Below are 26,431 nucleotides of genomic sequence, written 5' to 3'. Positions count from 1 at the left end.
AAGAATCGATTTATCCATATTTCGCACAGGTTGATTTTGGTAGACTTTTAGTATGTTAATAAGGGCACCTAATAGAAATGTTTTCCGCAAAAAAAATCATGTTGCAATTTTTTGACCTTTTCAGCTTTTTTTCTGGCCTATAACGACCTCAGTATAATAACACTTATCGGAGAGCTGATTTTAGCGAAACAGCGATCGCTTCAAGTGTCGCTGTTGGAAATCCCAGTATTTAGGGTTTTTGCTTTCAGATACAAAGTCATGTCCTAAGCGTTTCGATTTCTCAGCAGCACAAGATGAGTTGTCACACCTTCTCCAACCACCAATTGAAGGTACCAATCAAATAGACAACCCAAAACAAGAAACAAAAACCATTCTTATGGATATGTGAAAATTTGAAAGGGCCCATTGTACATATTGTAATAGAAGAATAGTTTAGTACCATTGAAATGTTCGTGTAAACGTTCAAGTATATTTTCCAAGGCTTTTCAGTGTAGTGCTATTTAATGTATAAATACCATTATAAAAACATTTATTTTGTCCACAATGATATCATGCTTATTATTGCGTATAGTAGAGTTATAGTAGAGTAGAGTTTTAGTAGTTCAAGTTTAACTATATTGTATGATTACATTTTCTGTAAAGTATAGAGATAAAAAGCATTTTTTAATGTAGAAATCGGCCATGCAGATAGATTTTTGTTTCAAAACTATTTCTCATTACCCTTTCCCATTATCTATAGTTTTGACATCAAAACTCCAGCTCAGTTCCTTTAGATCTCTTTAGCAGGTTTTAAAAGACCTTCACAGTAATTCGGTAACGCACAGTCCTGTCCCTATAGCCCCTCCCCCTTACAAGGCACCCCTACACCCCGTGGCGTCCCGTTTACAAAGTACAGACAACACAAGTAAGCTCATATCCATCTACATATGGCAGACAGGGTAGATTTCCAGGCGTACACCTTCCTTCAACCCGATGCAGCGTGGCACCGCCTTCACCTCTGGAGCTACCCGCAAGCCACCCTTCAGCATGTTCGTCTACACAGATATACTCTCCTCTTTTATAGTCGACCCTTTCTGCCATCAGGTATCCTCGATATTCCGATGTCCAAGCTGTGGGACAGGTCGTTTTGGCGGGAATCATAAGCATGAGTCCTCGTTGAGGTACGATACATACCGCGCAAGGCACTTCGCGACAATGCAAGGATTGTTCCTGCGACCATAACTGATATTCTGCGGAATAGATTCTAGCTCGGCCGACCTGTATACCTTCTACTACGTCCAAATATTCAGGATCACTTGGCAGACATAACAAATTGGCACCATTTCCCGAATTTGTGTTACTCGACCCTCCAGCAATACCTACAGGTAGAAATAACCATGTATTATTAATTATGTTTTCATCAAACCATATACTAGTACCTTTATCCATATTTAACAATGCAATAGTCTTGTCTCTAAGATCCAAGGGTAATTACCGCCGGTTCTCATATCCATAATTTCATCATCAAAACAGGCCCCCTTTTTTGGTCTAAGGATTCATATCGTCACCAACGCACCTTACAACTGCCGTTGTTGCACATGTGCTGCCCATGCATGGCTCATATATCGCGCAAGATTCGATCATGCACAGGTGAATGCGTACAATACGCGTACAATACCTCACTGCAATGGCTCTCAATGTACATGATCTATACAAGAGATCAATAATATGTAATTCCGTTACCTATAAATCTTGGAAAAAGTACTTGGAACGCTTGTCAAAATTCCGTGCAGAATTTCTTTCGTTCATGCATATCAGATAATCAACTCTCAACCCCCTCCATACCGAGTTAATCCATTCCTCCACTTGCTCGGTATTCCGTTTGTTCGACTCGATAATCACTACTTGAGCCAATCAATAACAAGGGAAGTAGGGTACGGATTACGGTTAAAGTTACAGTTTATCGTGTTGTGAAGTGTCGAACAAACGAGGTTCGTCCTGTAAGAGGATTACCTATTTAACACCATACAGCTTTTGTCATCGGAAGTTAAGTTCTCTTCTGGACTGATTATTATGAAATGGGCTATTCCAGTTGATATCCATACACCCCCTATGGAATACATGACCTTAATATCTCACACAGGGGTGTAGATTTCAAATGGGGTTGCCCATTCAGGTAACATCACATTTGAAATTCTCGCTCCCTGTGTGGACGATTAAGGTCATATCTTCAACAGGGGGGGGGGTTATGTTATGGATTTCAACTGGAATAGCCAAATATCACCTTCAAATAATCATCATAAATCTTACCTTGATAAACGACTTTTGCCGAAGCTGGGCATGAAGAGCGCCCCCATCGGATGTAAGTCGTTCCACCGTTAGTTGCTATGGTTGTGTTCAGCATGACAGACGTCCCCGATTCTCCTCGATCACCTTTCTCTCCACGAAATCCAGGACTGCCTTTCATACCCATACTGCCGTCTTGAAAATTAGTGAAAAATAAAAAATTATAACATTTGCTATTTTATTCTTTTCTAATAAAAAATTACAATTTTACAATAAAAAAAACAAGGAGAAAAAGGGCACCTGAAGTAGTTCAGCATCTGAGCCTATACTGTTGTCCTCACTCCTCATTCGTCAACTGACGTCCGTCGAAGCGCAACATAAGGACATGCGCCAGTAGTGTACACGAATGATGGATTTAGTCTGATCTAAACCCAGATGAGTCCTCATTAAAGTTATTATCTACCCTCTCTGAGGTGTACTCCGATGGACGGCGCGCCGCGGCGGTCACTGAACAGGCGCGATCAGAAGACTTGCGGCAGTCACAGCTATATTCAGTATGAAGGTTATTTCATGGGAACTTCATGACTGCATTAAAGTTATGTCACCCATCAGGGCCATGTAATGCCTAAACTATAATAATGACAACCTGTTCCTGTGGTCTGTGGTAACCTCATTGACAGATAGAAACCCTCAGGGAAACTCAATTTGTGAGGTGAAAATGAACACATTGTTTAAGGCTGTGGTAATGTAAACACAGATTTCCCCTATTACTTTACATTTCCAAGCATAATATTCTTCTTACCTCTTCCAGGTAATCCAGCAGGGCCGTCCCGTCCGTCTCTGCCATCTCTACCAGGTAAGCCAGCCATGCAATCACTTATTTGGGGTGCGTATGACGATGGGCCCAATCCATTTGGACCTGATAAATCTGTAAAAGACACTCGGTATGCTGTAGACGAATCCAACGAGCCAAGTCATGGTCAGGATTTGGTCGGCCATTACTGGGTCCCCGCAACACCAAACTGGTGTTGTGACTGCCCAATTGGACGGATTAAAGCCGCTTAAAATTCGATGTTAGATTCCTTTGTGTTGTAAATTGTCATCATTCTTTTGTGTACCACGGGTGATAGAATGCAGTTTAAAATACCCTCCAAGGCCGCATCATTTTACATTTTAGGTGAGATGGATTTTAGGTGAGATGGAGCCGACGGGGACCCAGCTATGGCTGCCATTGAGGTGTAGGAATGCGGAATGCGTGAAATTGGATTCGTCTATAAGACATATAGAAGCGCTTTATAGAAGGATACATTGCACCTTATCAAACTTTCAGTTTTGGTTTCTCTGTTGCACAGGAACTAAAAAGTAAGAGATTTATAGTGTGACATCAGTCTTGTCATGGTTATTGATCATACTATATAGAAACCTAGAGAAAGCTACCGTGGTCGAAATATGGCCGATTCAGCAGCGATTGTACGTGTGGTTTTTTTTTATCAGTCAATAATATTTCGTTTCGCAGAGCAATAATCCTTTATTATTTGAACATGTACATTACACTTATAAAATATATAGCTGTACATTCTGTGCTCCGGCTCACGAATATTGCAGTGCCAATAACGGTAATAGCACTTCTCTTACGTAATATGTATATTAGTAAGCGGACTTGTGTTCTCACGTGACTGCTATTGTTTACTCTAACTACCAGGTGCACACTTATCACAAGGATTTGCGGTCAGACAATATTACGTAAACAACTGAAAGAGAACCGAAAACCACTTTCTTGAAGATTTTGGCTTGCAACAAGAGACAACGATAATGCCTTGAGCTTAGTCACGACAATGGGGAAAACCACGTGATCAAAACCAAAGCCAAAACTAAAACCAAGAACTTGAAAATGCCCATTGGGTTTTATTTTATGCCATGACGAAATCAACCTCACTAAAACTATTGTCCTGCTTGAACATCTGAATTGTACTACATATTACATAGTTTCCATATCTACACCAGACACAAAAAGAAACTCGTCACACAGTGCCTCATTTCAAATATATAGTTTTAGTTTTGGTTTTGGTTTTGGTCACGTGGTTTCCTATTGTCCTGCCTAACCACTTGAATCACAAGATATCGATCTCTTTGTTTCTACCTTTTGTTTAAAACTAAACATTTGTGACAGGTAGTTTCGGTTTTGGTTTCAGTTTCTTATGAGTGGTGTGACGAATAAAATTACAGGATTTTCGAGTTACCTGATCTAAGTATACAAAAGAAATGTTTAAATTTCGCAGTGCAATATTCACGAGCAGAGAAGTCGAACAAAACAGTCTACATTTGAAAGCATTGATTTAGTTTGAAAGCATTGGCTTGAGACTACGAAATAGCCTAAGCTGATTTCACTGTGAAAATATATAGACCATCGAAATATTTGCATTCGACATTACAAAAGGGCCACTACTGTAATTGTATAGGTGCTATAAACAAAATCGATTCATGTCCTTAATCCCATGTACCAGAATCGATGGAAGGCCATTATATGACCTCTAATAACCTAATGACTTTTACTGAAGCAATTTTACTGCAAAAAGTAGAAGATAGAGGGAGAAGATTGGGGTGTGTGTGTGTGTGTGTGTGGGGGGGTTGAAGGGCAAGGGGGATATGGGCCGGGAGAGAGAGAGAAACATATGAGAGAGAGCATTGGAAGTGAAAGAGAAGGGGAGGAGAGCTCGAGATGAAGATATCGAATGTAGGGGAGGGGGAGGGGGAAAGGGGTAATTTAGGAAAGAGGTGGTTATATAGGGAGGGGAGCCCAATATTAAAGAGGTATGGGTTGTGCGTACCGGGGACACTAAACTAATTCATAATCAAAGCATCTCCATGCATCGTTTATGTTTCATACAAACAAACAAATTCCCCCACCCCACCCCATCCTTCAGTATACGCGCATGTATATGATTTCTAGGCCTAGAACTCGTGAGTGTAATATGCCACCTACCTTCGACAGAGAGCATCAACTGTCGTCCGCGGGATAGATTTCCGATATCAATCATGATAATAATTATGTTAGCACAATAGGCTATTGTATACTTCTGGTTATATACCCTATACTGTGTCCTCCCAGCATAATAGTGTTATGATTGCAGATCAGATCAGCTCTACTTTTTAATCCTTTGATTTTTGGTTTCTGAACAAAAGAGAAACCAAAACTATATATTTGAAATGAGGGAGTGTCAACACCCTGTATTATAAATATTTTTTTTCCATACAGCGCCATAGTCCGTTGAAATCAATATTCTATTATTGACACAGATAAAGGGAAGTTTACATATGCATTGTGTTATAGCACTTGCACCTGGAACTTAACTGAATGGGCTAAACGTGTTCCTTTATACCTATTATAGAGTATAATTGTAATTCTCAAAATTAAATATATCACAATTTTTACTTTAGATTTCAAAATCTTTACTTATAAAATGCAGTAAAAGATATCCACAGCAAGCTGCAAGGCCCCGCTAATTAGTGTATTGCTTTTCGAGTTAGTGTACTGGAAACAAAACCCTGCTTTTACCTGAAAACTAATTGATTTTCTTGTAATAGAAACATCATATGGGGTACTAGAGCATGCACAAATCGTAATAATGTGTAGAATATAGAAACTCTGTAGTATCTCATATGATAGTCATGGTATGCTTAGCCTGAGTCGCTCGGCCTATCTCGAACAAAATCGCCATGCGTAGCTGTTGAAAAATGAGAGGATTCGCCGTACTATCACGGCAATTTTTGACACGAAGATATAGGAATGATGACGATGTGCGTCAGTTATACAAAGATAATGTCAGGATGCGACCGGCTCATAAAAGGCCATAAAGTGATTTGAAGCTCCCTTTAGATTTATCTATGTACCATACTTTTGTGTTGCGAAATTACATAATAATATATTTTACAAAATTCTACCAGCTTACCTAAAATTCCCGATCCAGATGAATTAAGGTCGGTACCATTGGCGCTACGACGTACACGACTGCCTCCTTCCGATTTGTTCTAGCAAATTAAAAAGTGGACGTATCAACCATTGTGGCAGAATAATCGTTTTATATTCGGGAACGCCAGAAAGTTTTTAAACACCAAAATCTCTGCTCAATACCCTAGAATTTTGTAAAATGTTTGAAATAATACCTTTAAAGACATTTGCCTCAGAACATGATAATAAACTGCTGCCAACAACTTTTTAGTGATAATGATCACACATGACAAAGACGACGAGGAGGAGGAGAAGGAGGAGGTCGATGATGATGATGATGACGATACGATACGATACGATGACGATAATGATGACGACAACGGTGCCGATGATAATGATGATGATGACGACCACGATAAGGAGGAGGCCGATCCTACTGATGATGCTGCTGATGATGACGATACGATGACGATAATGATGACGACGACGATGCCGATTAAAAAGATGATGAAAATGACGATCACGATGAGGAGGATGCCGATGATAATGACGATGCTGCTGCTGCTGATGATTATGAAAAGAGTGCTGCTGCTGATGATGATGCTACTGCTGATGATGATGCTGAAGATGATGCTGATGATGATTATGAAATTGATGCTGATGAAGATGCTGCTGCTGCTGCTGCTGCTGTTGCTGCTGCTGAAGTTGATGCTGCTGCTGCTGCTGCTGATGATGATGATGATGATTATGAAGATGATGATGATAAGAAGGGAAGAAGGCCGGGGGATGAGCACAAGGAGGAGGATGTTGCTCATGCGTGATGACAACGATGATGAGAGCTTGACTTACTTTGTCTGTCTTCCCGTTATCTTGTCCACCATTGTGTTGAATAGCTACTGTTAGTTTGTGGACCAAGGTTTCCAGATGAAGTATTCTATCTTCCAGGCTTTGATGCGTAGAATTCTCAGAAGACTCCAAGTGGTAGGCACTTGTTATCTCCAGGATGCCACATAGTATTGTAATGAAGAGAAACACAACGCGGTCATTCCATGCTAATGGGATCGTCATCTTGAGGTTCTGTAAGAATCGCAAATAAACGCAAAATGCTCTTTATTTCTGTTGAAATCGCAACTTTCCCACAAACAAACAAACAAATAAAATGAGCATAAGGGCTAATTATAGTTAGATATTTTTGCGTTGGCAACAAACGCAGAGATGCAGTTTGATGCAGCATTGTTCAGCAACGAAAAAAAAGTGGCGGGAAAAAAAACAAAAGCCCCAAACAATAAAATAATAATGGGAGTGAATAGTAACAGCGGAGAACCAAAACTCTCAGCGGAGAGTCGCAGCGAAAAGGCTCACTTAGCGGACAAACGCAGAGATGCAGCGTGATGCAGCATTGTTCAGCAAAAAAAAAAAAGTGGCGGGAAGAAGAACAAAAGCCCCAAACAATAAATAATAATGGGAGGGAATAGTAACAGCGGAGAACCAAAACTCTCAGCGGAGAGTCGCAGCGAAAAGGGTCACTTAGCGGACAAACGCAGAGATGCAGCGTGATGCAGCATTGTTCAGCAACGACAAAAAGTGGTGGGAAGAAGAACAAAAGCCCCAAACAATAAATAATCCTGGGAGGGAATAGTAACAGCGGAGAACCAAAAGTCTCTGCGGAGAGTCGCAACGGAAAGGCTCACTCAGCAAAAAGTCGCAGCGGAGAGTCGCAGCGGAGAGTCCCAGCGCGCAGCGGAGAGTCGCAGCTTAAAGTCGCAGCTAAGAATCGGAGCGGAGAGTTGGAAAAAATGCGCGCAAAATGCTATTATGGTGAACTAATTGTATAAAAATTTATCAAATAACCCCAATGTATGTATACTTACGTGACTATCATTGACAATGTTCCAAGTTGGAGCGAAAAACAGCCCTGCTGATCGTGCTGGATAAAACAAAAAGTTAGTGATAGTGATAGGCCCTACGTACTACACATATAACTCATACATAGTCATGGTAGTGAGTACGTTCAACTCCCCAAGAATGTCCCTTTTTCAAACTAGTATTAGAAAAAATAAACGAACTTGACACGAACCGACTTGCTAGAAATGTGCTCTGCATACTACCCATAGTCTTCATCGTAAAGGTTTTAGATATTTTCTCAAAATATCAAGAGCATCTTTAACCACTGAGCCAATACCCGGGGGGGAGGGCAGTCAACTTTGGAAGTGACGGTAAGTGCCTGTCAATAGGCCCCTCTTTTGAAGTCGACTATACCCGATGACCCCCTTTTTTTTTTTAGTTGCGGCTACCCAATGACCCGCTTTTTTTGGTTGCGGCTACCCAATGACCCCCTTTTTTTCTAGATTTTCTAGAAGAGAATCATCAAAATGCCACAAAAAATGCCGAAACTTTCAAATTTTGCTCAATTTTTTTCAAAATTATGCCAAAACTTTCAAAACTTTTGCTCCATTTTTTCAAATTTTTCTACCCGATGACCCTTTTTTGAAATCTTATACTCAATGACCCCCTTTTTTCAAAATATTATACCCAATGACCCCCTTTTTTATTTTGTTTATACCCATGACCCCCCCCTTTTTAAAAATAACGCTTTGTTCCCGATAGGCCCCTACTTCGCGACCCCGGTAGGCACATACCCGTCACTTCTAAAGTTGAGTACCCCCGGGGCCAATACTACTCATGTTAATGCATTTTTCATGCTAATTCCAAATATGGTCATGACAATCTCCATTTCTGAATTTTTTGAAGTTTTAAAACAAAATTTGTATAATATTCCAACTTCGTCTCCTGCAGTTTCACCCTATCAGCCGTTTTATATTGCTATGATTTATGAAAGTTTGATTTAGCAGGGAGGATTATTATTTGGGTTTGGATGACGGTGGTAAATAAATAAGAGAAAGTTTCGGGTAAGCTTATGATGTCATCTTTACTGGATAAGTGATACTAGGCGGAACCACGAACATTGGGCTTATTCCAGTTGAAATCCACACAACCCCTACAGTAGACATGACTTTAATCTCCCACACAGGGGGTGTAGATTTCAAATGGAATCATCCATTCAGTCAACACCATTTGAAATTCACACTCCTTGTGTGAAAGATTAAGGTCATGTCTTCCATAGGTGGTGTATGGATTTCAACTGGAATAGCGCATGCGGTCTACTATTTATGTATGTTAAAGGGGGATTTCGTGATCCTAGCATCCACTTTTTATGATATTTGTCAGTAGATATCCACGAAAAAAGCTTATTCCCAAAATTTCAGTTGATTCCGATTTTGCGTTGCGAGTTATGCATGATTATGTGTATTACACTGCTGCATAGGCCACTGTTGTAATTTCGTTCTGGTATACCAGAACGAAAATAAAATATGAAGATATTTTAGCTAAACGAATTAATCTGCAAGAAATTTTTGGTACATAAACATTATGTAGCCAGAGGTTTCCAGTGGTATAAATAGGCCTATCTCAACTTTTTTTGAGAAAAGTGGGGGATGAGGCTGTGGATCACGAAATGCCCTTTTAACATGAATTTTAGCTTAGGACTGGATAGGGCAAACTAGTAGGCTTAGCTACGTGGGCGAAATGGGAAAGGGTGAAGTTGCTGTTGACCAATTTCAATTGTCCGTTTCGGTAAATCCCATCATTCCTTGCGGTTAGACCGGAGATGTCGTCATTTGACGTCACGACGATTCGCACATCGTTTATTGAACATCGTAACTGCGCATTGCAAGTTGGCGTGACGTCAAATGACGACATATCAGGTCTAACCGCAAGGAACTATGGGGTTTACAGAAAAAGTCAATTCTGCCGCCGCTGCTGCGTCATGTTCTGGTCTATTCCCAGACCCGTCCTCCATTGAAAAACACTGTATTAAAAAAGACTAGTTTGTGTCTGACGTCAGGACACTGTCGCGACTTGATTGGTTGCTGACCTGCGCAGTACAGCATGTTTGGTCTGGTTGACAGGACGTCATGTTAGACTGCTGCCCTCAGTCGTCAACCGTCTGGATTGACGACTGAGAAAACTACGTGGAAAAAAAGTGACGGATTTTGCAACAGGATTCCTGTGGCATAGAGCATGCGCAGTTGTGTCCAAATTGACCTTTTGACCGAGTTTGTTGTTTTTAGAAGTTCAGAGCGCGATCTTGTCACAGCGGCGCGGTACAGCGACGCGGTACGCGGGCGCCGCTAGTCAGTCGCGCTACGGCGCACAACCAAAGTCGCATTGAATAGTTTTCAGAAGTCCGTCATGATATTGGCTGTAAGATAATCAGTCGTCACTATGAAGCATAGGCTACACAGTACATGCGAAGTGTAGACGGCTGATTGGAATTAGTCTAACGTCATGTGCGCAAACTAGTCTTTTTAATTCGGTCTTTTTATCATGATTATAGTAAGAACACAGAAATGATTCGTTTTTATGCTAGGGCAGAGACCAGACCCCCACACAAATTAGCGGATATCGCTGAGCTTTGAGGATTGCCTGAAAGCAAATATGAAATGTTTTTTGTGAAGAAATATGTAAGAGAATATTGAGACAAAGTCTTCATAAACATGGTGTCCCGGGACCCCGACAAATGTGGCGATATTTTAACGATGTTTTCAACACAATTATTCAGTGTTTTATGCTGATTCACATCTAGTAGCACATTACCATGATTACCTAATCATGAACTTCCCGAATGGGAAATGGTTGCTTGTACATGTCTGTTGAATTCAGCAACCTTAGGGATTTTTCTATGATGGATTTATTATGTTTTATCTTTGATGAATCTTGTTTGGATATTAGTTTAACTGTTAAGTTGAGTGTTAACATACCGGTATATATAATCACGCAAATCTGCTGTGAGGTTTTAACTTAAAATCGCTGTGAGGTTTGTATATGAATTACAATAATGAGCTCATTAATTAATTTTCTGAAATTGATAAAGAACATCATAATTATATTTACAGTTTTTGCTGCGAAATATCGTTTTCATGCTAAATGAGGACGGAAATATTATGTTCCTTCTTTTAACGCACTATATTAATGCAAGTCTGTAAACTATATATAGGTCCTACATCAATGTGTTGTTAGTCGTAGGCCTATAGAAAATCTGAATATCCCAGGTCATTCCAGTTTGATGTTCTAACTGTCGTGGTTGTGATTTAATCTCTTTTTTGTAAATATTTATAATTGCGATGCGTTTCTACGAATACTTGCATGAAAGGGGTCAATCCAATGGGATTTCGTGCAAAAGTGAAAAGAGATTTCCAAAGTATAGGCCATACATTCTTTCGTTGCAGTGGTGGCGCAGGTTATTTTTTCTGCGGGTACATGGGGGGGGGGGGGGGGGTTCAAAGTGAATTTCAGGGTGGGGGGGGACAAAATCAACAAATTTTGCGGAAAATTGCTGCAAAACGTGTAAATGTTTGTCATTTTGGGTTTTACGGGGGGGGGGGGGGGAGTTATGAATGGGGGGATTGTGAAAGTACCAATTATATTATTATAGATTTAAAATAGAAATTACTGTGTGGCAATTTGTAGGCGGTGTTTTTTCCCCAAAAAACCTAATTTTTTTGGTGTTTTGGTGAAAAAATCCATATCTTCAATACGAAAGGTAACATTTTTCAATTGATCGTCCCAGCTACATAAATACATAAAAACTTTAATAAGTACATATCATTAGATTTATAAAGTTTAGGGCCTACTTCGAGGACTGTTAAATATCAAAAATATCAATTTTTATATCATTTACCATAAAGTGTGTAATATATCGCGAATATTATATCAAAAGGACATTCTTCGTATTCAAAATGCAATTCGATATGTCTGATATGCTCTCATGTCCCACAAAAAATACTGCCCAAATGCTCATACCCGAGCCCTTAAAATATAATACCCAACGATACAGTTCTTTCAGGGACACCCTGTACAAACATCCTTTAAGAAAGCGGGCCATGTAGACTTGATGACGTCATAGCACTGTTAATTTAACAGACAAGAAACGGTCACCGTCACATCGTAAGTCACGTACATGCTGCACTTAACCGTGGAACTTAACCAATTCTACTCGAACGTGTTCAAAACTTTTTAAAAAGTTTTATACCAATACCATTTGTCAACTGGAAAAGTAAAAAAGGTAAGAGTTATGCGTTATGTAATAGGGTGCGTAAAATGAATGTTGTGTAACTTGTTTTTGAAGAGAGCTACGGCGGCCAAATTCCACGCCCACATTTTAATATCATAATTTCAAATGACATTTATACGTTACTGTATAGCGTAAGTGTTGCTTTCAAACGTATACGTCGGCTTACTGAACGAACCATAAACCATAAGTCATTGTGTGTAATACGATTAGTATGATTTGTACAACGTTAAGGTTATTAGTTATTTTAAACTGTTGTGATTTAGTAGTTCACAGCATCTTACGAATGATAGTGAGCTTTGGAAAAAAATACATTGCTCAATTCATAGCGAGCGTGTAGAAGAATTAAAATCACAGATATACTTTTTTAGATGATAACTCATTAACAACAATAAATTAAGTTTTTATTATAGTAAAAATATATGTAAGTATTATAAGCTACTCTTCACTTTCACTTTTGCAACTCGCAAATGTTTATAATTAATAATGTAATAATGATATTGATAGAAAAGAATAAGTGCATAACAGACGGTTAAATTCAACACAAAATATCCCTCAAAATGAAATTTGCATTTCGTGAAGGATATTGAAAACTATAATTAAATTTACATTTTGTATTAAATACAGGAGAAATTAATTACCGCTATGCTTCCTTTTACTTCTAAGGGCAGCATGCTTTTTTTATTAAGCTATATCCTGACTTTGGCAATGTTGGACCAAGCCATGTTGTCAACAGGTCCGTGAGACCCTGAAAGATGGGGAGTGGGGAAGGGTGAGATATAGGGGAGTCTGCACTTCACATATATTGCATGCATGTTTCACTCGCCTCTCCAATTTTGATAGGGCACGCATTTCCATTGTTTAGTGCAAGTGTGCCAACTATTTTTTCCTGGATTGTAGGTCTGGACAAGTCTGGACCATTGCACTCTAGGTAAACAAATAAACATACACACACCCCCCCACCCCTACACACACACAAACGAACAAACAAAGAAACAAACAAACAAACAAACAAACAAATGATTCTCATACAGTCAATAAGCTTCAAAACGATATGTCGGAAAAGTAGTAAACTTGCACATGGCGTTGTTGTTGTGCGTTTACGAATTATGATTTATGAATGACTCATGACTTTATTCCTTTTTTGAATCAAAATGATCAGCAAAGGAAACCGCGGATATCCATATATGGTAATCGAATCATGACTAAAAAAAAAAAAAAAAAAAGCGTTTGTTTGCCCAGACATGGTGTAGAAAGGAGTGGATCGGTAGGTCGATTTCCCTTTTTTTTTTTTTAAGAGTATGTGTTGCAGCAAGTCTTACATTTTGTACTTGTTTAATGAACGCGTATTACTTGTTGGGAGAGAAATTAGAAAAAAATAATGCACGCGCGCTGTTGTTAATGCCTCTAATGCATGAACCCACCCCAAAAATGAATCAGTCCTACGCGACGCGAACACGTGCAAAATCAATGCACTCCGCGTACTTTTCTAACCGCTTTTCTAATTGGCTGCTAAATTGAAATAGGAGTGTATGAATGTATTTCAACCTTACCATATAAAGCTTGATCTCTTTGGCAACAAAATCTTGATAAAGCCTGTATAAATTTCTCTATACTGATTGATGGTGAAATATTGTTGGGGAGGGTTAAATGGGAAAATGAAAGCTGTGATTGCTAGGAATATTAACTTTCAAGTGTCATTTAGCATTTTGTATAGAAAAACATCATTTTCTTTATTTTTGTATCATTGTTTAAAAAAAAGTGTTTGATGTTTTTTGATTTTTTTGGGTCGGTCGTGTCTGGGCAAACAAACACCTTTGTTTTTTTGGCCTAATATACTACAGTCTCACAGACACACAAACTTCAAAAACTGTATTTTTTGTATAATTCCACCTTGCCATTAGACATGTGTGATTTTTTTTTTTTGTTGGGGGGGTAGGTGGGGGGTGGGGGAGGGTTTTGTGTAATTTTTTTTTGGTCTGTTTTATAATTCATAAAGTAGATTCCCTCATAAATGTGACGTGTCATGTCAAAAGGAGACACTTTTGGGCAGGATCGTAAATGGAGAAATAGCCAAAAATCTGTCCGGGGTGATTCTTTCACAATTTGGCATCTTGTATTTTTGAGACATTTTTCAAGGTAATTCCTACTCTCAACATTGTCGATAATATTTTCAAAGTCCGATATCTCAATATCCAATTTTATAATACCATGACTTACGAACTCAATATCTTCGCTTAGGAATGTCCGATTTCATTGGAGAAAACGGCGTTATGGAGCAAAATATCTCTTTATTTAAAATATGGAAAACCTCAAAATTGATAACCTGCCCAAAAGTGTCTCCTTTTGACATGACACGTCACAAATGACAAATTATAGGCTTTCAAAATAATTGTTCAGAAGTTGATACAAAAAGTTTTTTGTGGGGTTTGAGCGCAAATTAGCTATTCCATAAAATAGATGCACACCCGAGTTCGGATTTCCCGACTTTTTGTCCAGTCATGACTGTTGGAAATCCAGACTTTTAAAGTGTCCAAAGGCGAAAAGAAAAAACAGCAGAAAAATAGTTCAAAATCAGAAATCCTTAATATGAGAGCTCATGCATTTTGGACATTCCGTGTTTAATCATTCATTTAATTGGATTTCCAGGCTTTTTAAAGTGACATTGATTTGCAACTAGAATTCCAGTCGTTTTCAGAAAGCAGACCTGGAAATCCAGACATTTCTTTGATTGAAAAGTTACCCCTCTATAGGGGGTGTGCACATATTTTCTGGAATAGCTGAGGCGAGTGGGACTGCACGGGAGCCACATTTTTCATGTTTTAGATATTTAATTAAAAATTGCAGTATACTTCACTGAATAGATTCATCAGGTTTGTAGATATACAGATTGAATAAATTTCTTTTGCACAAAACCAGAAATCAACTCACGATTGACGGTTTCGTCTGTCATGGTCGATAGACATCTTCAGAATGATGATGGTAGAAGGGGAGCCAGCGTCATGAATAGAGACGAGGACGTCCACTTCTTAAGTCACGTCTATGATCCTCTCCTGGCTGATACACCATCTACGGTCGGGATCCGGCAAACCGGAAGTGGTGAGGATCTACCATCATCATTCTGAAGATGTCTATCGACCATGATAGACGAAACCGTCAATCGTGAGTTAATTTCTGGTTTTGTGCAAAAGAAATTTATTCAATCTGCAATATAGCCTACTTCTTAATAATTCATACGTTTATATCATACAGGAAATGAGTTAATGAAGGCAATAATAGCAAAATTAACACGCAAATTACAGGTACATGTACTAATTGATTGCTCATTTTTCTCTTTGTTTTATCACAGGGCCTAATAATGGATCTTCGTTACGTAGTTGTAGTTTTAGTAGCAGTTGTAGCAGCTGTTTCTGCGCATGGCGGGCATGGTGGGCATGGCGCTGGGCAGGGCACTGGGAATGGCAATGGGTATGGCACTGGGCATAACGCTGCGCATGGCGCTGGGCATGGCGCTGCGCATGCAGGAAATCATACAGGTAAGCATTAAGCTGAATTTACACTCGATTGCCGAGCGATTGCGAAAACGTTGGGGGCAACTTCGTGAATTTTGCGATCGTCGCTTGTTGCTTTTGCGAGGCGGTGGAGTGCAGATCCGTCGGAACACACTTTTCAATACGGAATAACTGCTAACCTCATCGTGACATCATCCAAGCAGCGAAGTTCATTTCCCATTGAAAAAGCGTTATCCGACGGATCAGCAGTCGACCATTCTGGACATAGGCTACTTACGCCTAAAGTACTTTAAGTATTCTAAATGCCACAAAATTTATTTTTAGAACATCCAAATTGCTGTCAATAATTATTGCATTGAATTAATTCATCACCGAAAGTTAATATATCGAGAAAGGTAAACCAATTAGCAAAATAATAGATCCAGTTGGTTGTTTATGATTGGTTGATGCATTCACGTGTCAAGCGTCATCGCTCGGAAGTTGAGATTTCTTTAAATTGCATATAAGCGACGTCGTTTTTGCCTCATCAGCGATTTGTATTGATTGATCGGCTTGACGCTCTGAAAACGGAAGTAAACACTGTAAGCATGCGTGAAAAAAAACCACATAATACATCTGTCTCAGGCACCCGCGCGCATTGCTATGTGAACAGTGAACTCCAATTTTGCGCTTCAAGCGCGTTTTTTTCTTCTTTTTTTTGTTGATATTCTCAGTATCGTATCGCGATCCAAAGAAAAGTGTCTTTCTTTTTTTTGCAGTTTGGTTGTTGTTTTTTGTACACATTTCTAAATTCTAATTCTAAATTCTTAAGGAGGAGCAGTTTTACTCTGAAACTGGGCTTTACATAAGTGCGAGGAGGGGGAACTATGTATCTGTACTGTTTTTGAATACTACAAACATTGTTGCTTTGACTGTAAAAAAAAACCCCAAAAAATATTGCATATCGCATTATACCTACCTCATTTTCTAAAAAAAGCAAAGAAAGAAAAAAGCATAGCCCTTTCTTTTGCAGGGGTGAAATTTCAAATTTGGTCAATTGTTGTTAAAAACCATACCTATGATTCCTTTGGTCATCTCCTATATACATTTCTTGAGTTATGGGGGAAAAGGTCATATTATGTTAAAATTTGGATTCCACAGGGGGACAAAAATTGAAAAATGCTCCGATTTTGATAAAAATGGTTTCATATTGCTCCGCTTGCAAAAACATTTTTTTTTAATGAATAGTTTGCCATATGTCATGTGGTTTGTTACCTTGGTAACATGGCAAAGAAGATCGAATGCCATTTAGCCCATGTAACAAAACATCCAAAACAATGCAACTTATCTCATTTTTATTTTTTTGGCCAAAGGAACAATTTGAGACCAGTTGGACTATAAATATTTCCATTGTAAACAACTGTGGACCTCAAGATTTGACCATTGACCTTTTTGCCTATAACTTCAGAACTGTATGTCGGAGATTGGTCAAACTCATACTTTTTCTGACAGTGGTATGGTTTTAAACAAGATTTGACTAACTTTGAAATTTACCCCCCCCCCCCCATGAATTTATGCAAATTAGGCACTGTTCCACTTGGACTAAGGGGGACCTTTGATATTTCTTTTACCGGTATATACTGTTGCAATTAGTGGTGGGTTAAGGGAACTGGAATGCGCGTTTTGAGCGTTTCGACAGTATTTTTTGTGGGACATGAGAGCACATCAGACCTATCGAATTGCATTCTGAATACGAAGAATGTCTTTCTGATATCAAATAATTTTCATTTTATGAAATTCACGATATAATGCAAATCTTATGACATTTTTCACATTTTGGAGATATAACAGTCCTCGAAGTAAATTTTATAAATTTAATGATATAGTCTTAAAGTGTATGTAGCTGGGAGGAAAAGCCGACGATCAATTGAAAATTTTGACCTTTCATATTGAAGATATGGATTTTTTTCCCAAAAAGACCTAATTTTTTTTTGGTGTTTTGGGGAAAAATCCATATCTTCAATACGAAAGGTCAAAATTTTCAATTGATCGTCGGCTTTTCATCCCACCTACATACACTTCAAATATAAATCATCAGATTTATAAAGTTTACTTCGAGTACTGTTAAATATCAAAAATATCAATTTTAATGATTTGCCATAAAATGTGTATTACATTGCGAATTTCAAAAATCAAAATTATTTGATATCAGAATGACATTCTTCGTATTCAGAATGCAATTCGATATGTCTGATGTGCTCTAATGTCCCACAATAAATACTGTCCAAACGTTCATACCCCTTCCCTTAAACCATGATATTCCTTAATTTGATTGGTCTATTACCCTGTAGAAGATTTAAGAAAAGTTTTCCACAGAGGGATATATATGGGCATTTCTCTGAAAAGGTGTACTATTTGAAGATAGGCAAATATGAATTTGAAAATGATTATAAAAATGTTTCCTTTACATATCTGTAAGGATGTAAGTCTCTAGTGCATGAAAACAATATTTGGCGCAATCTTTAGGGCGCCCTCTATATTATAGAGGGCGTAATCTGCAGGTTGTGCCAGGTGAGCATCATCTCCGTCACATTTAGGCCAAAAAGGAAATAAGGACAAAAAAAATTGTTAAAACTCTTAATTATGAGTTTTATGGATAACTTGTAAGTTGCTTGATTCATGTTTGCTTTTTTGATTTAAAAAATATGATTTTGTACTTTCGTCATTTAGTTGAGACAATGAGAGGCAGGCTGTACGGAAAAAGTCATGTCTGTTAGTATTTTTTTATACAAACTAAAGTATATTCATAATTTTGCTTGAAATAACTAAATAAATTTCTATTGACATAGTAAACACATACAATATCAATTACATTTCCAAGTAGTAAATTCCATGTTGTCTGGGTCAAAGGTCAAATAAAAGTCAACAACAATTGTGATGGAGATGACAATGCTGTGATGGAGATGATAGTGATGTGACGGAGATGATATTTCTACACAAGTTCCTATAGAGAATCATCTCCGTCACAGACATTTGATTTCAGTAATGTTTTCACACTACTTGAAAATTAAATTCATACAGATGAGAAGGTCTAGAATTGGTAAGCATTTTCTGATAAACTAAACTGGACTTCGCTGTATCTCAAGATCCGGTGATGTGATGGAGATGATGGTGATGTGACGGAGATGATATTTCTACACGAATTCCTATAGAGAATCATCTCCGCCACGGCAAATTGTGACGCCAACTGATGTAGCGGAGATGATGGTTCAGACATTGCTTACGATTAATAGCAGGGTAAATCTTACCCACGTGTTACATATCACCACAACAGCTTGTGGGACATATTCAACCATCATTATTTTCCGGAAAATTTCAACAATAAGACTTATATCAAATTGATCAGAAACGTTTGGAGATGATGTTGAATAAAGGTACGCGCGTGTATACTTGAAGATACCCTCAAAATTGGCAGGAAAAGAGTACCAATGTGCACCTATTCCGGGTTGATGTTTTTCGTCGTCTGTAAAGGCAGCGTACAGGGTCAAATTATTGACCTCTGATATTTGGTCTTCACCTCCAGTCGTTTTGATGCCAATGTGACGGCAATGATGCAAAACCAAGGGACAGCAATTTTTGACACAAATTTTGAATTATTCCATAATATTGACTTTAGAAGTGGTTTTAAGCATTTAAACCTTCTTAGACATGATATTTACCCCAGTCAGTGGTAATTTTCACTTCCCACACTTGCTCACAAAAATACTACAAAATCACTAAAATTCGGTGCGTGACATCGGGACATGGGGTTTTCAGGGGGTCGTCAGATATTGAAGAATTTTTGACTCAAGAAATTAATTTTTCCCCACTTGGATGTTCTTAACTATTTTTATACATACAAAAGTCAATGACTAAGAAAAAAAAAGGAGAAAAAAATCCGCTTTTAAAACTTTTATGAGCGCCGAAAGTCGCGGGACTTAAAAGTTACTCTTTTCAGAGAATCACCCATATATTTCTAATGATTACGTTACCCAATTGTCTATCCTATTTGAAAACTATACTCCCTCTGCAAATTAGGCACTGTTCCACTACTTGGACTAAGGGGGACCTTTGATATTTCTTTTACCGGTATATATATACTCTTGCAATTAGTGGTGGGTTAAGGGAACTGGAATGCGCGTTTTGAGCGTTTCGACAGTATTTTTTGTGGGACATGAGAGCACATCAGACCTATCGAATTGCATTCTGAATACGAAGAATGTCTTTCTGATATCAAATAATTTTCATTTTATGAAATTCACGATATAATGCAAATCTTATGACAAATTATTAAAATTTGATATTTTTCACATTTTGGAGATATAACAGTCCTCGAAGTAAATTTTATAAATTTAATGATATAGTCTTAAAGTGTATGTAGCTGGGAGGAAAAGCCGACGATCAATTGAAAATTTTGACCTTTCATATTGAAGATATGGATTTTTTCCCCCAAAACTCCTCATTTTTTTGGTGTTTTGGGAAAAAATCCATATCTTCAATACGAAAGGTCAAAATTTTCAATTGATCGTCGGCTTTTCATCCCACCTACATACACTTCAAATATAAATCATCAGATTTATAAAGTTTACTTCGAGTACTGTTAAATATCAAAAATATCAATTTTAATGATTTGCCAAAAATAATGTATTACATTGCGAATTTCAAAAATCAAAATTATTTGATATCAGAAGGACATTCTTCGTATTCAGAATGCAATTCGATATGTCTGATGTGCTCTAATGTCCCACAATAAATACTGTCCAAACGTTCATACCCTTCCTTAAACCATGATATTCCTTAATTTGATTGGCCTATTACCCTGTAGAAGATTTAATAAAAGTTTTCCACAGAGGGATATATACACCAGGCACAAAAAGAAACTCGTCAGTTACATTCATCTTTACTGTTCAATAACTTGATTATTCTGAAATATACATTTTGTTAATTTGACTTTTCTTTCTCATTTGACACCATGTTCGTGAACATTGAGCAAGAATTGACCAAGATATGCGCCTCCAAACTCTCAAACCCCAAAATGAAAAGTTGCAATTTCAACGATTCAATTGTGCTTGTTACACTGTGTGTTTTATCGATTGGCCCGTGGTGCTTGTGTGCAATACAACGATGCGTTCCCATTGAAAATCGTTGAAAATGCAACTTTTGATTTTGGGGTTTGAGGCTTTGGAGGCGCATATCTTGGTCAATTCTTGTTCGTTTTTCACGAACAGGGTGTCAAATGAGAAAGCAAAGTCCAATTAACAAAATGTATATTTCAGAATTCTCCAAAATTATCAAGTAATTGAACAGCGAGGATGAATATAACTGACGAGTTTCTTTTTGTGCCTGGTGTATATTTCTAATGATTACGTTACCTATTGAGTATTTCAAATGGAAGTTACCCAATTGTCTATCCTATTTGAAAACTATACTCCCTCTGTGGGAGACTTTAGCTAAATCTTCCACAGAGGGAGTGTGGATTTCAAATGTAGTGGTCCATTATCTTGTCTCATTTCAGTACATTGCTGGCGATGTGATACAGTCATTCCCAGCACTGATGCGATGGAAGCTGAATGTTTCAATGGCACCTTTCCATCGCAGACTGTCATGAGCGTAGCTTGCCCATCAGGAAAGTGTATTGTAAGTTGGTAATTCCACATTATATACTCCTTTTCAGATATATGTGACCGTACAGGACAAATGAGCCATAAATGTCCTAAATTGCATTCATCGGTACCTCAAGTTGGTGCGACATGTAACTCATTTTGATTTTTGATTTGATTTGTTCGGAATTTGACAACCCTGGATAACCCAAGAAAGCCTCTATTGAAGCTTATTTCCATTGGGGTCCATCTGAACACCAGGACGGGTTGGGAACAGTCAGGGGTTAACACCCTACTCTTTTCGAAACTGTCTGCGAGATACATGTACAGGTATGACTCTCTGCACACGGGACCGACGGCTTAACGCCCCCTCCAAAGGACGGAGTACTTTCAAGATTCATTTAACCAATTCTAAATGAACCATGGGGAGAGCGGAAGTCTGAATTTAATCTACAGATGTTGCCAATTAATTTCAGACTTTTCTTTTCCAAGTCAATATCCCAGCAAATCGCCACCGCCGGGAATCGAACCCGGGACCTCATGCACTAAAGGCAAGTACCCTAACCATTGCGCCACGCTCTCCCTCTAACTCATTTTGAACCAATCAATAATCCTATTGTTGAAGAGGATTATAAGCTTCTACCTTAGATGTCTATAGAATTCTTAATAGCTCTGGTCTTTGTTTGCTTTGGCTAAATCCTTTCAAGTGGTGGGTTACAAAGCATTGTATTTTGTCTAGGTATGTATAACCAACAAATAACAATGAGAGGACATGCTTGAATCTCATTGACTTGGGGATGATTTATTAACAGCAATGTGGAAAAAGAGACACATGTAGAAACGAAAAATGGTACCATTTTGTTGAAGGAGCAAAGTTCAGCAAACCATAACCCTGCTTCTGGATATATGTTGAAGTCAAATGATATACAATTTTAAAGCTTATGATATATATTTTCTAAACACGAAATAAAACAAAATTGACCGGTGGAGGAATTTATGCCTCATTCGTCGTGTACGGTCACATATACCTAAGGCACCAGAAACAAATGTGTCCGACCTTTGAATCGACCGACGATCATCATGCAGTTATTGTTAACTACATGTATGCACACAACACAGGGGCACTCACAATAGGCAATTGAACCCTACTGGTAGCGTTGTGTTGTAGCTATTGGGGATGAACTAGTTAGCATCATATATCAAAAAGTGTAAAAGCTATGATTTTAGTACTTGCTCTATGTTTCAATTACTTATTCTTTTCCAAATATCTGAATCTTCAACCCGATACAAGCTTTAATAACGGGGAACATACATTTTATTAAAAGAAATCCTACCATCTATCCAAACTCGCCGTGTTATTCGAATGCACATTTTGCTTCACCGGGCAGCCATGACTTGGGCGTATTTGGAAGATTGGTGTCATAAAACCGTAATAGATACAAATTTAGTACTTTCTGTCAATCAAGTATGGTTTATTTTCTACATGTCAATCTTTAAATTATTAGCATAGTCCTTATAATAACGGTGGTCCGCCTTGAATGACAGCAAACAGCTGCAAACCAGTGAAAAATACCCAAAACTCGGTCAGTGGAGCTCCGCTCGTACATGTCAATAGCGTCATTATCGATTGGATTAGTCGACCGTAGCGGACAATTGGGGGGGTAGAGTGGCCCCCTGACAAAAAAAATGAAAGAAAAAGTGCCCCTCTGACAAAAAACGAAAGAGAAAATCAGGAGGGCAAAGGAAAAGAAAAAGGGCAAGGAGCCCTTTTCTAGCAAAATTCAGGGCCAAAATAGTGTAAAATACAAATGTTTTCCGCGCTACGCGCGCACATTGTAACAATAACACCCTTTCTAGCCGGATAATGGGCGAGAATAGTGTAAAATACCATTTTTTCGCGCTACGCGCACACATCATCCCAATAAGGCCCTTTTCGGGAAGCTCGAAGACATACAGTCTCTATGTATTGTATGATGCAACTGCAATTTTTTTCGTCTGTGCCCCCAAAATTTTATTTTGCCCCCCCCGACCAAGAAAGCTGGCTACGCCCCTGCATGGATTGGGTAAGGTTTTTACCCAATAGTAACCCGATGTTGGGTAAAATTTACCCCAATGTTTGGTAAAAAAACCTTACCAAACCAATTTCTTACCCAGTGTTCTAAAAATTGATTTTACGAAGGGTTTTAAACGATCATATGGGGGTAAAATAGCTTAAAATCTTGGACATATCACATAGGAGCTCTCAGAAGTCAAACAATTTTAACTAAAATCTTTAAAAAAAATACAACTTCGCCAACCTAACAGTTTTATTCAAATTTCATTTCCGCCTTGCAGAGTTTTATAGCGAATCTTGGAATAGCACAGACTTTAACCCGTGGCTGCCTTGATGCAGAAATGGAGACTGCTGGCTACTGTACTGGTGGTAACCAAATCGTCAGCAACGCAACATGCTGCGAAACCAACTTATGCAATGCCCCAGCACATACAGGAAACTCGGGGACAACTTTTGTGGGAAGTCTAGCTGTTCTTTTTGTAAATAGTTTAATATTTTATTTTTGTATGTAGTGGATATGAAGTTTGTAAAAAGTGTGAATAATTTTGAAACATTTCATATTATTCTGCAGGCTATACTGACTATATAATCACCGTGCAATATCTCGACGCAACGTGCATGTAATGGGTTATTCCAGTTGATATCCACACTCCCCCTGTGGAAGATTTGGAAATATCCACCACAAGGGGAGTATGTTTTTCAAATGTAATTGGTCAGGGTTAATCATTTTGAAACCCATACTCCCCCTGTATTATGGCTTCACCTATATCTTCCGAAACTGGAGTGAGTATTTCAAATGGAAGTTACCCAATTGTCTATTCTATTCAAAACTTATACTCCCTCTGTGGAAGACTTTAGCTAAATCTTCCATAGGGGTAGTGTGGATTTTAAATGGAATAGCCCAATTGGGAGGTGTCTACAAACATAAAGGGTTCACAAGTTCAAAGTTTCCCCAAGTCTTTTTAAACATAATTAAAAAGTTGTTAACGAAATTAAAAGATTATAAATTTGGTTGGTAGCCAAATTTGTTTTTATACCTGTTCCAATAATACAATGTCTGACTCGACCGGCGGTTGACCGCCAGTTCAGCCAGTTTCTATTGTTAGTCAACCGCTGGACGGAACCGGGCGGAACCGGTCGAGTTTTGATTTCATCCTAAGAAAAGATGTAGATGAACGTTTAACTCTGACAAAATAGAATATTCTGCATGTTTTGTTATGTTTGTGAAAGCTAAATATAAACATTATGCAAATATTTCCAAAATCTTCCACAAGGGGTGTGTGGATTTTAATGAAATAGAATTGCCCAATGTGCTGCAAGTGAACCCCAAACATGGGCCCATACTATGAAACAGGGAGACCCCCGTGTGCAATTTTGTGTACATAATACAACCAATACAATATTTAAATTTGTTGGACCAAATCATGTATGTAAATAATCTCATATTTTGATTATTTTATTATGCATAAATGTGATGCGATCAAGCAAAATCAGAATCTTTTTCGTACCGCAAAATCGAATTCGGAAGTATTGATTTGAGATATAGCCAAACAAAGGAAATGTTTCCTTTTGTCTTGGAAACTCTTTAATTGCTCATATCTTTGGATATGGTTGTTCAATTTCAACGGTGTTTTCTGCAAAATCCAGCTTTGTATATAAGTGCTTTTTACTATCTTGTAAGAAACTGAAAATGAAAGATTTCCGAGCTCGGAATGTTTTTGCTTGATCACAAATGGTTGCTTAATGATGCTTAACATTTCTAAGCTGTGCTAAAAAGCTGAATAGTGGCCACAAGAAAAACGCTTAGTTTCATCAAGTATAATTTTTGCCGTGAATAGGGTGGAAACTTTATTTTAGTTCAAAAAAAGCTACGGTTCAAGAATTTGTTCCGTACCACTTGTATCGTATTTAAATCATATAAGAAATTCGGCAGAGACAAACCACTTCAAGCGATTCGCCGAGCGCGAGTAGCGACCACGCTTTTGTATTGTTTTATTCCGTCAATAGAGGGTGACGTTACTGAAATTTCAGTGATTCAAGGCAAGTGGTTCATTACATATGTTAAGAAATGAGGTACATTCTAGCGGTACCTCTTATAAGAAAGCAAATATATTATCCCTATTCGTGGATCAATGCCTTAGTCGAAAAAACCTCCCCGCAATTCAGGAAAAAACCTACCTCATCTGGAAAGTAGAAATTTCTATCAAATATATAATTTTCACTTCTTTTTGATGTTGTGTTGTCTATAAGCCCGCCTGTAAGCTTTCTAAATAAAATATAAGTGATCTTTGAAAATGTTCTACAAGGTCAATCAAGTTAAAATGTATTATACGAGGTTAAGTTTTTGGTGCTAAGTGGGTCTGGTAAATTTCTTTCTGGCCAGGCTCTATTACTGCAGTAAAAGTATTCAGATATGACAATACAAACCGTTATATTTTTATATGTCAAAAATTTGTTTCGTTAAAATTGGATAATTTTCAGTTTTTGCCCATGTTGAACCCAAAATTTACAGCACTGGGCTATTCCAGATGAAATCCAAACACTCCTATATGGAAGGCACGACCTTAATCTCCTACAAAGGGAGTGTGAATTTCAAATGGGATTACATGTACGTGGGTGACTTCGTTAGGAATCTACTGTTAAGATCATTTCTCGAAAGGGGGTTATGGATTTCAACTAGAATAACCCATCCCACTGCGCATGCGCACATAAATCTTAACCTCGACCCTGATGATGATGACGTTGAATGTTGTTTAAATATTAAAACGTTTTGCTGAAACGCATCTTATTTCATTCTTTGCAACTTCACTGAAATTAAATAAATTCACATCGTGTATAGAATTAAATTTATTACGGAACATGATTTATTTGTGCGTTGCCTCATTACAAAAGCAATTGCTTAGA

General features: G+C 38.1%; 2 protein-coding genes across 2 annotated transcripts; one reads left to right on the top strand and one right to left on the bottom strand.

The window, feature by feature from the left end:
* Positions 1-713: 713 nt before the first annotated feature.
* Positions 714-8,201, bottom strand: LOC140169053 (uncharacterized). Its single transcript, XM_072192333.1, has 6 exons — positions 8,086-8,201; positions 7,064-7,291; positions 6,216-6,294; positions 3,068-3,193; positions 2,290-2,460; positions 714-1,358 (listed from the first exon to the last, which is right to left on the bottom strand). Exons 2-6 carry the CDS (start codon positions 7,280-7,282, stop codon positions 883-885), a joined length of 1,071 nt encoding a protein of 356 aa, XP_072048434.1. The 5' UTR covers positions 7,283-7,291; positions 8,086-8,201; the 3' UTR covers positions 714-882.
* Positions 8,202-12,181: 3,980 nt separating this feature from the next.
* LOC140170191 (uncharacterized) lies at positions 12,182-26,078 on the top strand. The gene is made up of 4 exons (XM_072193523.1): positions 12,182-12,338; positions 15,694-15,880; positions 21,390-21,511; positions 23,809-26,078. Exons 2-4 carry the CDS (start codon positions 15,703-15,705, stop codon positions 24,037-24,039), a joined length of 531 nt encoding a protein of 176 aa, XP_072049624.1. The 5' UTR covers positions 12,182-12,338; positions 15,694-15,702; the 3' UTR covers positions 24,040-26,078.
* Positions 26,079-26,431: the final 353 nt, after the last annotated feature.

The sequence above is a fragment of the Amphiura filiformis genome, chromosome 14 (assembly GCF_039555335.1).
Source record: "Amphiura filiformis chromosome 14, Afil_fr2py, whole genome shotgun sequence".
Lineage (NCBI taxonomy): Eukaryota > Metazoa > Echinodermata > Ophiuroidea > Amphilepidida > Amphiuridae > Amphiura > Amphiura filiformis.
This window is presented reverse-complemented; position numbering and strand designations above follow the sequence as displayed.

Bases quoted from the DNA above. Each gene is read 5' to 3' on its own strand.
- LOC140169053 (XM_072192333.1), bottom strand. From the start codon at position 7,282: ATGACGATCCCATTAGCATGGAATGACCGCGTTGTGTTTCTCTTCATT. The intron at 6,295-7,063 runs GTAAGTCAAGCT...TTAATTTGCTAG, and splicing joins ATAACGGGAAGACAGACAAA to AACAAATCGGAAGGAGGCAG. The intron at 3,194-6,215 runs GTAAGCTGGTAG...TGTCTTTTACAG, and splicing joins ATCTGGATCGGGAATTTTAG to ATTTATCAGGTCCAAATGGA.
- LOC140170191 (XM_072193523.1), top strand. From the start codon at position 15,703: ATGGATCTTCGTTACGTAGTTGTAGTTTTAGTAGCAGTTGTAGCAGCT. The intron at 15,881-21,389 runs GTAAGCATTAAG...GTCTCATTTCAG, and splicing joins GCATGCAGGAAATCATACAG to TACATTGCTGGCGATGTGAT. The intron at 21,512-23,808 runs GTAAGTTGGTAA...TCCGCCTTGCAG, and splicing joins GCCCATCAGGAAAGTGTATT to AGTTTTATAGCGAATCTTGG.